The 17,830-nt window shown below is 32.3% G+C and overlaps 2 protein-coding genes across 2 annotated transcripts; one reads left to right on the top strand and one right to left on the bottom strand.

Moving 5' to 3' along the window:
* Nucleotides 1–357: 357 nt before the first annotated feature.
* On the bottom strand, nucleotides 358–5,596 carry LOC125424081 (pectinesterase QRT1). The gene is made up of 10 exons (XM_060820302.1): nucleotides 5,403–5,596; nucleotides 5,076–5,235; nucleotides 4,656–4,856; nucleotides 4,037–4,287; nucleotides 3,754–3,918; nucleotides 1,651–1,818; nucleotides 1,363–1,522; nucleotides 1,017–1,235; nucleotides 639–892; nucleotides 358–523 (listed from the first exon to the last, which is right to left on the bottom strand). Exons 1-10 carry the CDS (start codon nucleotides 5,594–5,596, stop codon nucleotides 358–360), a joined length of 1,938 nt encoding a protein of 645 aa, XP_060676285.1.
* A 3,490-nt stretch (nucleotides 5,597–9,086) lies between these two features.
* Nucleotides 9,087–12,807, top strand: LOC107426117 (stachyose synthase). The gene is made up of 4 exons (XM_016036216.4): nucleotides 9,087–11,094; nucleotides 11,213–11,390; nucleotides 11,523–11,890; nucleotides 11,995–12,807. The coding sequence occupies exons 1-4, from the start codon at nucleotides 9,610–9,612 to the stop codon at nucleotides 12,571–12,573; spliced, it is 2,610 nt and encodes an 869-aa protein (XP_015891702.1). The 5' UTR covers nucleotides 9,087–9,609; the 3' UTR covers nucleotides 12,574–12,807.
* Nucleotides 12,808–17,830: the final 5,023 nt, after the last annotated feature.

Genomic DNA, 17,830 nt, shown 5'->3' with positions numbered 1-17,830 from the left:
CTTTTAATTTTGATGATTACTTTTTTCAGATTTCCCTACCACCCTTACATTAGATAATTCACAACATTAATGCGGTTTTGGTTATGTGGAATAATAATGATCGACAATTTGAGTAAATAATAACAGATTTTTTTATATTTTTATATTTTTATATTTTTATATTTTTTTGGGGGGGTGTAGGAGGTGGGGGTTCTAAATAATGGCATAATTAGAAAATCAAGTGAAAAAGAGCAAATTAATAGGCATTGAAGATGAGAGAATGACCTGGAAATTCAGAGAAAAAATCATGATTTGTTTCAAATGTACCAATTAAACGAAATCTAAATACATTTTTTTCATTGCAGCAAAATAATGAAGTTAATTAAGAGGAGGCAATTTGGCCATCCATCCATCTCCGTCGATATATGTTAAACTTGTAAAACTATCGACCTCGTTTTGATTTAATGTCTTTATCCAAGGCACACGTTGAGAAATATCTGCCCCTGCTCCAATACAATTTGCCTCTGCAAATGTCAATTGTTCTCTGCAATTTTTGATTAACATATCAACATCAGAATTCAAATAGCTAAGAGATTAAACAAAGATTAAAAATTTGTATAATTAAGGAAAATTTCAAATACTAAATTAATTTGCATTACTCATGCCCAACATGGAACCAAGCATCCCATCCCAAAGGTTGTACCACATCCGTTAACACTGAATTGGCGAAAATGACTCTTGAATAAGCTCTATAGGCTCTCCCAAGATACGTTTTCCCTCTGGTGCCGGTGACCGTACAACTTTTAAACACAAAACCACTTGTCTCACTCTCTGATTCCCTTCCCTGTGCTGTTATGTATCCTAAAGAGTTCGGTGGACCATATACTCCTGTTGAATAGTTTAACGTGCATCCCTATGTACGTACAACAAAATTAACACATTACCAATTTAATCTCACATTGTGATTCTAATAATTAGGAAATTAGAGAGAAAAAAATTTTGTAAATTCTAAAAAGTATATAATATAACAATATTACCTCATAGATAGACTGGCCGTTGCCAAATATGAAATCCACAGCACCTTGGATATAGCATTCTCTGAAGTAATGACGGCCGCTTTGATCGTACAAAGTATCTTGAACCCCTGCAAAGGCGCAGTGATAGAAAGCGGTTTTATCCCCATTTATGAAAGCTGCCACAGCTTGGGTGAGATTGTGTTGTTCTTCACCTTTATTCAAAGGGCTGTTATACGTGTTCTGTGCCAACCAAAAAAAAAAAAAAAAGAGTCAAAAACACGCTACCAAAGATTACGGTTTCTGTTTTCAGATTAGGCAAACAAAAAACAAAAACAATATGTAAATAAAAATTATATTAAAAAATTACCACGAAGGTAATGCCTCTTGCTACGATGTTTTCACCATTAGAAGTAAAGGTGGCGCTTTGACCTGTCAGTTCATGATCATTCCATTCTATAAATGTAAATTTACTACCACCTCCATTCAGATATATGCATGATTTATCTCCTGGAATATTCACTTTTTCCCTATAATAAATAAATAAATAACAACATTATCAACAAATTATATATATATATATATATATATATAATTCAATCCATGAAAACCGTATACAGATTGTCAAGTAAAAAAATTTATTTTTTTCGTATAATACCGAAATACTCCATGGGAAATTTGGATTTTAATCCACTGATTATTGTTTGGAGGAACGGAATCGATGGCACTTTGAATAGTTGCAAATTCTGCTTGGCCTGATTTGTCTACGTTTATGATTTTTGCTACTTGTCCACCATTTAACGTACAATCTAGTCCTTTACAAACACTTAAACAGTGTACCAACAATATGAATATTATACATACTGAAAACAACTCAAAGTTCTGCATTTCTTTTATCCTTTTCTTTCGCTTAACTTTTTCTTTTTCTTGTCTAACCGGTTTACCCATGAACTAATTATGAAAAAAACAAAGAATAATCATAGGTTATTATAGACTTTGGACCCTACAACAGAGGATCGGGAAAAGTCAATTAATGCATTCAATACGATGCGTTTCTCATGTCTTGGCTGGCTGCAGGTTGCATATATAATAAAATCTTTGTACATTTCTTTTTTTGATTTATAAAACAGGATTATGTTTCAATTTTACTAAGAAATCTCCAGCTTTAACTACCATTTTCTTTTCTTTTAACTCTTTCTGTCTTTATCTTGATTCGCAATCCTATCAACTTAACTCTATCACCAATGGTGTTGATTATTAGTGGAATATTAATGACAAATAATTGCTAATTAATAATATTTATTTACGTATAAATTATTTTTTTTATTCTAAAAACATAACGTGGAAAAATTAAACATTTTTGAACAATCATTTAAATTGCCAAAATGACACATGGATCTCATGATGGTACAAATAGCATTAGATAATACAGTCCTATTTATAAATACATTATATACAATTAGATTTTAGCATTAAATTTTATTTTATTAATTTTAAATTGTTTCGAGAGCTAGATTTAAAAAATAATTAATTATCTAATATAAATTTAAGGTGTGTTTGGCATGCAAAATTAGGATTGGAATTGGATTAGAATAATCATTAACCAGTGTTTGACGAGGATTGTGAATAAAATTAAGAAATTTGGAATTCTAAAATAATCTAACTACTTTTTTTTTTTTTTGGGTTAAATTGTTTATAACAACTTTCCGCAATTCAAATGTCTCGAATACATAATTTCATATGTATAAGAGTGAAAATTTTATGGATTAAGTCAATTTTATTTAATAATAAAATTCAAGTACTACTTAATTATTTTATCTCACCTAATGATGGGAGATATTTAATTCAGCCCATATGAGTTGACTTCTTTGACTTCTTTTTATATGATGATTAGGGATTATTTAAAGGGGTTTTCCATCCATTCCCTTTGCGGGATATGCATATTAATTAATCTATTTCATGTTATAAATTCTATATTATAATCAAACTTTTTATTTATAGTAATGTTGTAAATATTAAAATATTTATTAAAATTATTTATCATATGATACATATTAAATATTATTAATTAACATATTTATATAATTTAAATAAATTAAAAACATTTATTAGAATTCCAAAAGCACATCCAAATGCATCCATAATATATAATATGTTCAAATAAAAATATATTTAAGGATATCCTCACTTAAATTTCACTATTTGTGTATATATATATATATATATACGGTAGCCGATATTCGTGTATTGCCCACCAGTGGTCAATTTTAACAAAATTATTTTTATATATAAATTATTTATACTATATATATGTATATAGGTAATTTAAGAAGGAAAATTTTAATATCAAATCTTAAATCTAAGATATAAGTATATGTATATAGGTAATTTAAGAAGGAAAATTTTAATATCAAATCTTAAATCTAAGATATAAGACCGGGGGTTAGCATTCATAGTTATTGCCAACTGATGTGTTCCAAAAGATCATACTAAAACGAATGTAAGGGAGAGCTGGCAAAGATATTCCAATAATTAATACATAAATGTAAAATTCCAAATTAATGACATATAACATTACATGTCAATAAAGTATACATTTTAATTCATCATCACTTTTCTTTATTATTATTATTAGGGTTATATACAGGATTGTAATTCAGTATTATTATTGTCTGAAATTGATAATTACTTAAAAAGACACCACAACCTTGAATATACTACAACAAATAACATGAAGGGGTTTGTTGTTTTGTAGTATTACTAAAAGAGTTTAGGTAGTTTGGAAATCCAGCCTTCATTATCAATGTAGGAAATATCTACAAATTGATTAAGCTGATCATCGTTCAAAGTTTTCAACCAAGGAACACGCTTCGAAGTGTCAGCCTCTGCTCCTCTATTACTAGCTTCTACGTACAAAAAGTTTTCCCTGCAATTCCATAATATGATATATTAATTTTATTCTAATATTAATTTATATATGATATATATAATTAAATATATAATATATGTGTTGGTTTGGTAGTAATTGGTTACTATTAGCTTACTCTTGGCCAGGGAATAACCAAGAAGACCATCCTCGAGGATCGATTACATCGGAGAGCTGTGAATTATATACAATGACCGTTGAATAAGCTCCATAAGCTCTCCCAATGTAGGCTTTACCAGTTCCTTCTATTACACAGTCTTTAAACACGAAACCATTGTTTTCCTCCTTTGACTTCCTCCCCTGTGCTGTTATTGACCCTGGAGATTTTATTGGGGCGTATATTCCTACCGTCACATTTATTAGACATCCCTATCCATATATACCCATATAATATATACATTAATTATTACATGCATCCATATAATAAGTCATTCCCAAAAAAAAAAAAACAAAAAAACAAAAAAACAAAAAATTTAAATCAACAGCTAGCTTGTAGCAATTAAAATAAATGTATAATTTAGTTAAATTACTTAATCAAACACATTTTGTTATTTTTCACTTCATATAATCACCTATTTATGTGATAAATTATAATTAAAATATTTAATTCTGTTATTTTTTTATACAAAATAAACTTTTAATAATAATCATTTAAATTGTTATATAACACATAAATATCATTACTATTGATAATATTCATCAATATTGATAAAAAAGTATTTTTCTTAATTCATTACCTGGAAAATGGAGCGGGCATAACCAAAAATGAAGTCCACTACACCTTCAAAGTAGCAATTATTGTAATAATGGCGACCAGTTGCATCCCACAATGTGTCTTGCAGGCCAACGAAAGAACAGTGATAGAACGCTGATTTATCCCCGTATATTCTAGCTGCAAGTGCTGGTTTATAGTTGAATACGTCTTGTACATAAGTATTCTGTCAAAAACGTATGTGTGACTTTTTAAAATTAATTAACTTGTAACATTGTTTTTCTCATAAATATATATATATATATATAACTGCAGCTCCATTTTCATATTTATTTTTGTGTTGCCTAAGATTTAGGTTTTGAAACTGTACGTATAACTGGTTAACAAACCAGATAAAATTAAGAGCTTCTCTTTTAATTTATCGACCTTTTAGTTCTAGTTATACCTTGAAGGTAATGCCTTTGGCAACAAAGTTATCAGAAAACGAAGTGAAGGTGGCACTAGTATCTGTTTGTTCATGGTCATTCCATTCTATACTCGTAAATTGGCTACCAGCTCCTTCCAGGTAAATGCATGTTTTGTTGTATTGTATAGTCACTTTTTCCCTGAAAAAAAACAAAATAATAGTAATAATAATAATAATAGAAAATACTTAACAGTTTTTTTTTGTTTTTTTTTTTTCCCTCTTAATATCTCAACCGATTAAAAATTATGCGCATATATATACTAATATAAATATAAATATGAATGTGTGTATAGGCAGTTTAATTACGTATATGTTCCAGAGGCAACACTAATGCGAACCCACTGGGAATTGCTTAAAGGAATTGAATCGATGGCCTCTTGAATAGTGGTGAAGTTTCCATTCCCTGACTTATCAACCGTGAGTGTATATGCAACATTAACTGGATCGGAACCATTTAAACTACAATCGAGAGCTCTACACACGCTCACAAAATAATGCATCACTAATAAAGCATAAATGATTGCGAGGATGTTTGGATAATGCATATTTCCAAAAGAAGTTTAGGTCCCCACCTAGTATGCCTTTGGAAAATTTAAAGAATATTAATCAAAATCAACTATGATAAATTTTTCATTAATATATGGGAGTATTTGTACATGTAAAAGGAAATGAATTTGATGAGAATTAGGATCAAGTTGAACAGAATTGTCATTTTGTCAGTTTAAGGTATAATATCCACATAAATATGTACAGTAATCAAATGGATATATATAATTGTGTATGTAAATCGAAGAGAATCAAAATATATTTCTTTTTTCGGTTTTTCTAACCTTTCTTTTGATGTTGGTATAAGTTAATATTCTATACATGCATACCCTAAGACAATTTTCATTATTTTCCACATGTATATTTCCTTATATTTATATGGGGACACACAAGCACACTTCCATCAAATACAGTGACCAAATCCTTTTCCATACATAATATAAAATAAGTCTCATATTACCAATTCGATATTTTATCTCTTAACTATAGTTAAGATAAGATAAACTCATTAACTTTTAATTTGGAAGTATAAGGATTCTTGGATTTACTTAGACCGACCACGAGGATTAGACATATATGCTAGATCCTTCAAGATTTGGACAAGAGCAAAGAATTTCGTGATTCTAAAGAAACTCCGAAAAAAAGGGAAATTCGCGAATATACCAAAGAGCAAATCTGGCGGCAAATGTTGGCTCACCCGTCGGAAATCGTCCTCTTTTTTCCTCCACACGTCATCTCCTATAGGATACGTAGGGAATCACCATTCTCTTGAAGTTAATTATAATGGTTGCCATTTATGATCATTTTTTTTCTTTTTTGGTCAACTCAAAGCTCTGATACTATGATCATTTATTTCTTATTAAAACAAAATCTAATTAATTATTCTAATGTATTTCTGAATCTGTTTATAAAACTGATATTGTTGTTCTTTTACTAACAAAAAGATATACACCATTGATATTGCCAAATAACTTGGCAATATCTTGTATTAGCTAGCCTATATCTAGTATTTAAAAAGAAAATCTCACACTTATATGGGTATTGTGTCTTGAGCATTATATTTGCTTCTTTTTTCCCCAAATACTAGATACATTAATTAATATGTAGAATATAGAAAAACAATCTCACATCACTGGTGTTGTTGGTATTATTGTATTTTGGTACTAAATAATGTCATTTTCTCTTTTTTGCGTCAAATAATGTCATGACTCGTTTTAGAATAATGAATACAGCTTATTGGGGGCAATGATTTAGAATTATGATATATAGTTTAAAAATAAGTTCATAATAACGCTATGGCGATTAAATTCAAGAACAATGGTTATTATTTTGAAAATATTATATAATACCAAATCAACATATAAGTTCATAAAAACATATAACGAAACAAGCAGAAAAATCAAGGTTTGCTGATATTTCGAGTTTTTGTACGATTCCAATACGATAAGAATTAAGAAACATATATACGACAAGTCACTTTGGAAATATTCTTATGAAAGAAATCCCTTATAAAAATACTTGCCTCTCACAATAATATTTACAGAATCTTCGATATAAAGAACATTCAAAATATTCAAATTCAGCATTTCATTTTCTAAATAAGGGTGTGGATATTCGGTACTATAATTTTATGATTGAAGTGGAGAATATCTTTTCCATAAAAAAGTGGAGAATATTTTTATAGTTGGTGGTCCACTAGTAACGAAACGTGTATTCCCCTTATCCTTATCCTTTTAGTTTTCATTTTTCGTCACTTACAACAAATTTTCTCCCCTTCTAAAATTATAAGTAATTAAAATAACTATAAAAATTATATTTGGATATTGTTTTTTAAGTAATAAAATTGTTTAATGTCCATGCAAAAAGATAAATTTATTTAATAATAGCAGTCAATAAGATTATGCCAGAACCTTGAGTGTACGTTACCGAAGATGGCGGCTGAACGGTCGTTGGTCGGTGTTCACAAAATAGAAAAAATAAATAAAAATAGGAATAAAAAATTTAATAATTAATAATAATAATAATAATAATAATAATTTAAAAAAAAAAAAAAAAAAAAAGGAGAAGATAATATAATAAATTTCGGAATTGGGGTGTAGCTGGTGGGATGGGATGGGATTGAGCTGGAAAGAACTTTCTCACCCAATCCAATAAGAACTCAAGAGTCTGGGCAGCCCAACCATAGTAACCCATTTAGGCCCAGACCAAGACAGAGCACTGTCACAGTTTTGTAAACAGTACCTTTTTCAACTATTATTCTTTCTTCAAAAAAGATAAATAATTAAAGTTTAGATATACTCTAAAAATTGGTCATTTTCAAAAATTTAGCACAAATATATTTCAATTAGAGCTATAGATTAGATGCAAAACTTATCGATCCAGTCAAGCTTTGCATAACCAAATTGGCAAATAGACTTTGACAAAGGAAAAAAATAAAAATAAAATACCTACCGATGAAAGTTCCTGTTTTGTCTGCCACCTTCTTTCAGTATTCCACAGAGATCCATGACCCTCTGGTACACCTATATTTTTAAAATTTTATTTTATTAAATTATTATTGTATTTTTTGTGCAACCGTTTTGAGAAATTAGAAAATATGACTTTCTTTAGCAATTTTATAGGATAAGCCCTCAAATTAGTATAATTTTACACAGAAGTCAATGAAATCCTATAAGAATACTTAATTATGAGGTCGCTTTGGACCCCACGAGGCCACAAAGATAAAAGAAATCAAATCAGCATTTCAAATTTCCCATTAAAAATAATGGGAAAAGAAAATCAAAATCCTTATTCTTTCTGCTGAATGATAGTTGTAAAGAGAAAGGGACGAATTAGTAAATAATTAAGACAAACGTGTAATCTGAGTGTCAGAACCTCCGGTTCTAACTTTTCCCTTTTATTATTATTATTATTATTTTGGCTGAGACTTCCAACAAATTATTTATTAATCTCAAACAGGTAAAAATATTGTAATATAAAACTGTAAGCCACTTTTTCTTTTTTCTCTCAAAATAGGAGGCTACTCCTATTCGCCACCTAAAAACAGGAACGTATCAACATGCATAGATGGCCAAGTGGCATGCATTCATGACCTTAATACTCTCAGTCTATTTAAACTTTTTTAATTTTTATTTGTATCTTTTGGGATTAAAAAATTTCAAAATAAAATTTAAAAAAAAAAAAACCCTTTAATGGATTTCTGGAATGATTTGCAATTACTGCCCATAGATACAAGACAAGTAGTCGGTTTGTCTTTTTCTTTCATATAAAGATGTTCTTCAGAGACCAAAAGAGAAAGGAGGAAGAAGGGTTGGGATTGGAAACATCGCTAACAACCGTCCAGGCTTCTTCCCTCTCTCATAATTCACTTGATTCTTTTTTTTTCTCACAGTTCTCCACGACACCGTTTTGGTCTTTTTTTTCCTCTATAAGTGTATTGCATACCATTCTCGTTTCTTCATACGCAACCAAAACAATCACAGCTTTTCTCTCTTTGGAACGTTCATTTGCATAACGCTTTGTTCAATTGCTTTGCCTCTTTTGCAAAACCAATATCCTTTTGTGATACCTGTCTTTCAAAGCTTCTATATTTGTTAAGTCCGTAAAAATAGTACCATCCATTTATATAGCAAAGAGCTTCTCTTTCATCTCTCTTAATACAGTTTCTGTATCTGTCAAAGATTGTGTTGTAGATTTTTAAACTTTTTCTCAGTGTTAGTGACAGAGAAATAATAGGAAGCTGAAATCGTATATTTGAGGAATCAAGACAGAGTGAGATTTTCTCGTACTTACCTTTCCAGTGTACAGATTTGATTTTTATTTGATACCCAAGATCATTGCGTTCCTCTCCATAGTGACCCTTCCACGCCCTATATAAGTCATAGGCCTCTGTGTTTTCAGAAAGCGACTTGTTTGGTTCCTTTGGTTCATTTTCCTAGTCTTAGTATTCCTCTGTTTTCCTCTGCTAATGGCACCTCCTAACGACCCTGTCAATGGAGTCTTCAAAGCCTTCAGGTCCGACAAATTGGAAACTTATTTCAATTTGTCTGATGGAAAGTTTAGTGCCAGAGGCGTTTCGTTGCTCTCTGAAGTTCCAAGCAATGTCACTTTCTCTCCCTTTTCTTCCATTTGCCAATCTTCTGATGCTCCACCTACCCTGCTTCAACGTGTTCATGCTCTGTCTCACAAAGGCGGTTTTCTTGGATTTAGCCATGATGAGCCGTCCGACAGGTTGATGAACTCAATAGGAAAATTTACCCAAAGGGATTTCCTAAGCATCTTTAGGTTCAAAACATGGTGGTCTACCATGTGGATGGGAAATTCCGGGTCGGATTTACAAATGGAAACCCAATGGGTTCTACTAGATGTCCCTGAAATAAAGTCTTATGTCATAATCGTTCCGATTATTGAAGGGTCTTTCCGGTCTTCCTTTCAGCCTGGCTCTGATGGCCATGTCATGATTGGTGCCGAGAGCGGTTCGACGAATTCGAAAGCATCGAATTTTAATGCAATTGCGTATGTTCATGCTTCTGACAATCCATATAGTTTGATGAAGGAGGCCTTTGCTGCGATAAGAGTTCATCTCAACACCTTCAGGCTTTTAGAAGAAAAAACAGTCCCAAGTTTGGTGGACAAATTTGGTTGGTGCACTTGGGATGCATTCTATCTAACTGTGGAACCTGACGGTGTCTGGCAGGGTGTTAAGGAGTTTTCCGAAGGTGGTTTTTCGCCAAGGTTTATCATCATTGATGATGGTTGGCAAAGCATCAATTTCGACGGTGGGGATCCCAATGAGGATGCAAAGAATCTAGTCCTCGGAGGGACTCAAATGACCGCGAGGCTATACAAATTTGAGGAGTGTAAGAAGTTCAGAAAATACAAAGGCGGGTCATTGTTGGGTCCTGATGCTCTTCCTTTTGATCAGAAAAGGCCAAAAATACTAATCTCCAAGGCCATAGAGTTGGAACACGTAGAGAAGGACCTTGAAAAGGCTATTAAATCAGGAGTAACGGATCTCTCCAATTTGAAAGCCAAAGTCCAAAGGGTGAAAAATGAGTTGAACGACATTTTTGTTGGGGAAGAAAGCAGTTCTAGTGCTTCAAATGAACGGGGCTGTTTAAGCTGCTCTAACAAGGCTGATAACTCTGGATTGAAGGCATTCACGAGGGATTTGAGGAACAAGTTTAAAGGTTTGGACGATATTTATGTTTGGCATGCTCTTTGTGGTGCTTGGGGTGGTGTTAGACCCGGTTCAACCCATCTCAATTCCAAGATAATTCCATGCAAACTCTCTCCTGGACTTGATGGGACAATGGAAGATCTTGCTGTGGTGAAAATTGTTGAAGGTGGAATTGGGCTCGTTCATCCTGAACAGGCTGACGATTTCTATGATTCTATGCATTCCTACTTGGCCAAAGTTGGTATAACTGGAGTCAAAGTGGATGTCATTCACGTAAGCCTTCTCAACATCATTAACTTTCTATATATATATATATATATATTGGCCAAAGTTGGGATTGCATATCTAATAATAATTAATTATGTCAACTATTTTTAATTTTTATTCGCAGTCTCTCGAATATGTATCTGAAGAATATGGAGGCAGAGTGGAGCTTGCAAAGGCTTATTACAAGGGGCTGACCAACTCTATTGTGAAGAACTTCAATGGGAATGGACTTATCGCTAGCATGCAGCAATGCAACGACTTCTTCTTCCTCGGCACAAATCAAATTTCCATCGGAAGAGTAGGTAAGAAATTCATACTAAATTAAACCAGTAAGAAATGTCACATATTTACCTCATGTTGCAACATTATTTACTTGTTTTTGTTTTTATTTTTATTTTTATTTTTATTTTTTATTTTTTTATTTTTGTTTTTAGGTGATGATTTTTGGTTCCAGGATCCAAATGGAGACCCAATGGGAGTTTATTGGTTACAAGGGGTTCATATGATCCACTGTTCCTACAACAGCATGTGGATGGGTCAAATAATCCAACCTGATTGGGACATGTTCCAATCAGATCATCTCTGTGCCAAATTCCATGCCGGATCAAGGGCTATCTGTGGAGGTCCTGTATATGTGAGTGACTCAGTGGGAGGTCACGATTTTGGACTCCTGAGAAAGCTTGTCTACCCTGACGGCACCATTCCCAAGTGCCAGCATTTTGCTCTCCCAGCCAGAGATTGCCTCTTCAAAAACCCTCTATTTGACAACAAAACCATTCTCAAAATTTGGAATTTAAACAAGGTAAAGCATATAGAACACAGCTACCTCAATTGTTGAGAGCTTTATTTTATTTCTAATTCCACTTTATGAAATTGAGTATCTTATTAATTCATACTATTCACCAGTTTGGAGGTGTGATTGGAGCTTTCAACTGCCAAGGGGCTGGTTGGGACCCCAAGGAGCAAAGGATCAAAGGCTATTCACAGTGCTACAACCCAATGTCCGGTTGGGTTCATGTCAAGGACATAGAGTGGGACCAAAGGGAAGAGGCTGCCCATATGGGTAAGGCTGAAGAGTATGTGGTTTATCTTGACCAGGCCCAGGAACTACACCTGATGACCCAAAAATCTGATGCAATTCCAATCACAATCCAACCATCTACATTTGAGATATTCAGTTTTGTGCCAATCAGGAAGCTGGGATCCAGCATCAAATTCGCACCGGTTGGCCTTACTAATATGTTCAACAGTGGAGGGACAATCCAGGAGTTGGAATACAAAGACTGTGGAGCTGAGTTTAATGTGAAGATGCAAGTTAAAGGTGGTGGGAATTTGTTATGCTTCTCAAGTGGGTCTCCGAAAGCCTGCTATTTGAATGGTGTTGATGTGCATTTTGAGTGGTCGGATGATGGCAAACTCAGCTTGATTCTTCCTGGTTTTGAAGAGGTTGTCGGAGGCATTTCTGATGTGGTCTATGTTTTTTGATTATTAACTGGTCCCTAATTAGAGGTGTAATCACGGTTGAAAAGGAAAAACTTCCGTGACAAATAAGAACTTTTTCTTAACTGCAAGTCTTCTTTGTTTTTTCTTTTTTGGTTATTTTGTTTTAATGTATGAAGTCAAGTCACGGCAGATTGATTGCAGTACTAGTTGAATAATGTATATGTAACTTTCCCTTGATCTTTTGTTAATCTAAAGTGCGCAAGAATAGTTTAATTACTCTTTAGATTTTTGTACATTTTCATTCTCTGTGGCTCCTTTTCATCCCACTGAAAATTCCGACCTTAATTAATGATCACGAAAATTTTAATTTTATTGTTTGCAACAATGATCAAACCTTAAACCTTGTACTAGGAAGTTAGTTTGTTACCGTGGACTCAAGTGCATGTTACCTTTCATGCTTCATATAATTAAATTAACAAGTGATTCATGTAAAGGATAAAATAATTAATCCATTCATAATAAATGCTACAAGTATTGTTTGGTGGCGACTCAAAGAAGTTCAAATCTGTTAGTACTGTTTGGTGGCGACTCAAAGAAGTTCAAACCTATCAAACAGATAAGACAAGGTAGAGAAAAAGGAAGAAAAGTATTATCTTTAATAAAAATAAACATGAAGTTATCCATCAGAACAAGTAGGGAAGATCAGAATATGTAACAAGATTAAGTAGTCCAAATAGGCTAAGTAGAATTGATTGATTATGTAATACGTTTTATGGTTGTTCTACTGCCCCTATATTTTCGTTTCCTTCATGAATTAATTATAATTTAAGCACAAAAAGAAGTAAGATTTTTTTATTTAAAAAAGAAAAAAAGAAAAAAGAGATTAGATTGAAATCAAATTAGTGATTTTTGGAAAGGAAAAAAAGCAGAGGAAATTGCACTGCAGCTTCGGCTGAAATGGGGGTCATATGATGAAACACTCTCCTCTGCTTAATCCCACCCAGAAGTTCCTCTCACTTTCTGTCAAAATAATGATAGAAGGCAACTATAGCTAAGCATGGATACCAACTGTCAGTCTTTCACAATAATTAATATCATATAACTACTTAAGTATATTTTAATGCTACAAGAAATCATATATTAATTGTTTAATATGGATATGTTGTAATTTTTTTAACTTTATATATGATCTCAACCAAATCCCATTGTTAAACAATTCAGATATTGAAAGGAAGAAGTTAAACACAGTCTTTTTTCTTTTTGACTGTTATCAATATCCTAAACAAAAGAGTTTGGACGAATTGACAATTTAACACTATTATTATAAGGTGGTAGGTCTATCTGGATATTAACAAACGCACCAACATGAGAAGAAAAGGCTGTGTATGTTATTTTATTTTATTTTTTACTAAATAAAGGGTAAATATATACAATTTTGCGTTCTATCAAATCTTAGGAAACAAAATTACACTCAATATATGATTATGATCCATGATAAACACACACACACACACACACATATATATATATATATAGTCCGAAGCATATGCACCCTACAAATTGAAAAAGTACACCCTATAAATAGAATTTGCACCTAAACAAAAGGTAACCAGCAACTTATAATGCATAATTTTTTTTTTTTTTTTTTTTGCGTATTTAATAAGTTGCAAACTCTGAACCTTGAATTGCGGAGAAAAAGAGAAAGAAAGCAATTAATTACTCAAAAAAAAAAACTAAATTATTAAAAAAAAAAAAAAAAAAAAAGGATAAACAGGTTGCTTCCCCGTTCCCACTTTGATCACTGATATTTTTTGTAGATACGCCTACTCCAACATGAAAAAGAAGAAATTAAAAACAAGTTTATCTTCACAAACACAAAGCATGGAAATTAAAATATTTAAGGAGAAAAAGAAAATAAAAATACTAATAAAGCCAAATATACTAGCTAAAGTCGCATGCCAGATGTTAAGATGTAAAATCATAAATGTGGGGCCTAGCTGTTTGATTTAGACGTGGAAGCAGGCAGCCACGTGGCACGTGGAAGCTCTTAGAAGTGACACTTTTCAAACTAGTCCAACACAGTCGTAACCAAGCTCCATGGCCCATGGCATGCATCACTTGTACCAAATCAAACATATAAAATTTCGATTTCTTCTTAAAGAAGATATGCAATTAAATTTTGGTTTCAGTTGAAAAATGAACGAAAAATAAGATAATGAAGTTTCATATCTCCCAACACAAACATCCGTACGCGGGGAAATTGGATAAAGTGATCATCAAGTCTATGTCGGTTTGTAGTTAGCTCGTCAATTTTCCTAGGAAACAAACAAAGATGGCACAGTTAGAAACCAAAATGGATAAATTAAGGAAATCCAATGGGAGTTTGAAACAAAGAAAGTGAAACAGTGATGTTTCATTTTCTTAGTAAAAAGAGGTATGCGTGCGTTCCGAGATTTTTTTATAAGAGGATTAGATTATCCGTTTGATTTTGGTCGGTCCAATAACCAGCCAGTTTGTCTTCATTTCATGAAAAAGAGAAAATTCATCTAAATACAGATTAGAAAAAGAATTAATCATGAGAAAGCAAGGCGCATGTTAGACCACCAACTGTAATGGTAACTGAATTAACTAACAATACCGACATACCCAACCCTTGACTTGTGGCTTTTAAAAAGGGATCACTATCATATATTATTTCACACCGAAAGTCATATCAATAAGTGCAAGGATTCCTGATAATGTACGTTTTTTTTTTATTTTCATTTTTGGTGGATAACTAAATGCAGACAGCTACTTTTCAACGTTACATCTGCGATGTATGCATGCAATTTTTTGAAGATGGAAATTTTTATATTTATTATTTTTGTTATCAACTTTTGAAAATCCCCAAAAACTCCAAATGCAGATAATCTCTTCTCTAGTGGTAGTTGAAAAGGTAACCTACTAGTCATTTCCTGAAGACTGGATGCTTTAACGTGCTTTGGGTGGCTACGTTGTAAATTATGCGGTAAAATATGGGGAAAAAAATAAATTGAAGAAAATATTGAGAACAAGGTGTTTTTATTCATAGGGATATTAGACACATTTGCTTCCGGCCTCGAGAACTTGCAATGACTGATCCATGACGGGTCTAACATATTGATCTATTAAGGCCCATTAATATTCACTATGCAATGTTGCAACAGAGAAAGGCCTTACTTTACGTGGGTTTCCTTAACATTAGGCTTTCAACCTTGACATCATTTTTTGGCCCATTAGAATTTTTTTTATTTTTTTTATTTGAATCGCTCAGGATTTAAATAAAAATGATGGGGATTTCATCTAGAATTTTTTTTCAATTAAATATTTTACTAGTTTTGTCACTGCACCAAACCTACAATACCATGACTCAGTAGGATTTGGAGAGCCGTTTTTTACCTTCTAAATCATAAGAGAGATGGATATAAACATCTATTATATGTGCCATGCAAGATGACAATTTCTAACCAATATGGTAGCTAATCATGTTAAGGAAGCAATAGAAAACTAATAAATTTAAATATTCCTAGAAAAGTGATGATAGGTTGTTGGATTTATACCAAAGTCGTAAAAGAATTTTTATTTATTTATTTATTTATTTGTAATGTGTGACCAAATTACATAACTTGCACATGAACAATTATCAGAAGTAAGTAGCTTATGTGCCCCGTAGTGGCCACCATTGTCCATCTGCCCCATCGGTTGCTAAAGCACCCTGCATAATGACACTAAAACGGACAAAAAAAATCCCATTTGAATTGGATGAATGAAGGGATGGAAAGCTTCAAACTGATAATCACCTCACAAATAGCGATATAGCTAGCGCAAGGCGCTCATTCCCTGATTCCCAAGAAAACAATAAAGCAAAGAAATGGAGGACGAGCATGTGAGTCTTATGGGCCACAAAGCCAACATGCGCTGATTGGAGTTTAGAATGTGGATAAACCTATATCAATATGATGATTATTGCACCAGATGAACTATCTTTAGACACATAAATTACAATTTCCTATATAGATGTTTGATGAAATAGAACTAATATATAGCTTAACAATGAAATAAAATGGTCCCTCAGACACGGCTCAAAACGTTGTTATTTTTACGGTAATGATTTGAGTTTGAAGTCCCCAATCTCAATATAAAAATATGGCAATAATAATAATAATAATAAGAGCAATGAAAGAAAATGAGAAACATTTGCAAAATGAGAATATTGATGTTCTATCACATGTTTATATATGTTTATATCTATCAAGATGCTATACTTATACACTCACATTTCAACTTCTCTAAGAATATTGTTGTTCTATCACATCTCTAGCACGGCCTCAATTTTGTTAGTTTAATTATTAATGGTTTATAAAACAAATTCGAAGAACAAAGACACCTATATGTATATACACACACACACACACACACACACCCTTATTTCAACTTCTCTTTTTTAAATATTAATTCTCTCTAGCGAATACAAATCCACCATGTGTTTCCGTGCAAAATATTTTTAAAGAGAGGAGGGAATAATATTAATAAATTAATCAATAATGTGATGCTATGTGTATATATGATAAGGGTTAGGGTTAATCCATGTGACATAGCCGTCATCGAATTTGTTTGTTTTATGAATTAGTTAATTAAATTTATTTATCAAATTATTTATAATTAATTAAAAGAATATATATGTGGCTATATATATATATATATATATATAAACACCATCCACAATGGCCCTAGAGGGGACGACACTCCAACATTCCTATGCCTATCTAATTCATTTTATTTATTAATTGTGCACAACTGCAAGCAAGAGCCCACCATTGTTGCTAGGCCATGGCCAATCGTATACACGTATACAAATTGCCACCTTGCATATTCACTGCCATTGGACCTTGTGGACTTCGATTCCTGGCTGGATAATATAACGATCAATCGGTATATACAAGTACTTTGTTGCTAACCACACAAAGTGCATGTGCTTGCATGTTCTACTTCGTGCTGTTAAGGTATAAAGGGGCGGGGTTTTAAGGAAATTAAGGCTACCAATGGAGGAAAATCATTTATCAAACCCTTTAAATTATTTCAACCAAAAAAATCAAACCACTTTAGATTATAAAAGTTCCTCACTTACAACTTATATATACAGTTCGATAATTTCCTACTCCAAGGAGAATCATGTATAGATCATATTTCAAGCAAGCCCCATTTTTACAAAGCAAGTAATTCTCAACCCTATGTAACAAATATTAACATTCACATAAACGTTGAAAATAAACAAATATAA

The sequence above is a fragment of the Ziziphus jujuba genome, chromosome 9 (genome assembly GCF_031755915.1).
Source record: "Ziziphus jujuba cultivar Dongzao chromosome 9, ASM3175591v1".
Lineage (NCBI taxonomy): Eukaryota > Viridiplantae > Streptophyta > Magnoliopsida > Rosales > Rhamnaceae > Ziziphus > Ziziphus jujuba.
Note: the sequence above shows the minus strand (reverse complement) of the source record. Positions and strands in the feature narration are given on the sequence as shown.

Bases quoted from the DNA above. Each gene is read 5' to 3' on its own strand.
- LOC125424081 (XM_060820302.1), bottom strand. From the start codon at position 5,596: ATGCATTATTTTGTGAGCGTGTGTAGAGCTCTCGATTGTAGTTTAAAT. The intron at 5,236-5,402 runs GTAATTAAACTG...GTTTTTTTTCAG, and splicing joins GTTGCCTCTGGAACATATAC to GGAAAAAGTGACTATACAAT. The intron at 4,857-5,075 runs GTATAACTAGAA...CGTTTTTGACAG, and splicing joins CCAAAGGCATTACCTTCAAG to AATACTTATGTACAAGACGT.
- LOC107426117 (XM_016036216.4), top strand. From the start codon at position 9,610: ATGGCACCTCCTAACGACCCTGTCAATGGAGTCTTCAAAGCCTTCAGG. The intron at 11,095-11,212 runs GTAAGCCTTCTC...TTTTATTCGCAG, and splicing joins TCAAAGTGGATGTCATTCAC to TCTCTCGAATATGTATCTGA. The intron at 11,891-11,994 runs GTAAAGCATATA...ACTATTCACCAG, and splicing joins AAATTTGGAATTTAAACAAG to TTTGGAGGTGTGATTGGAGC.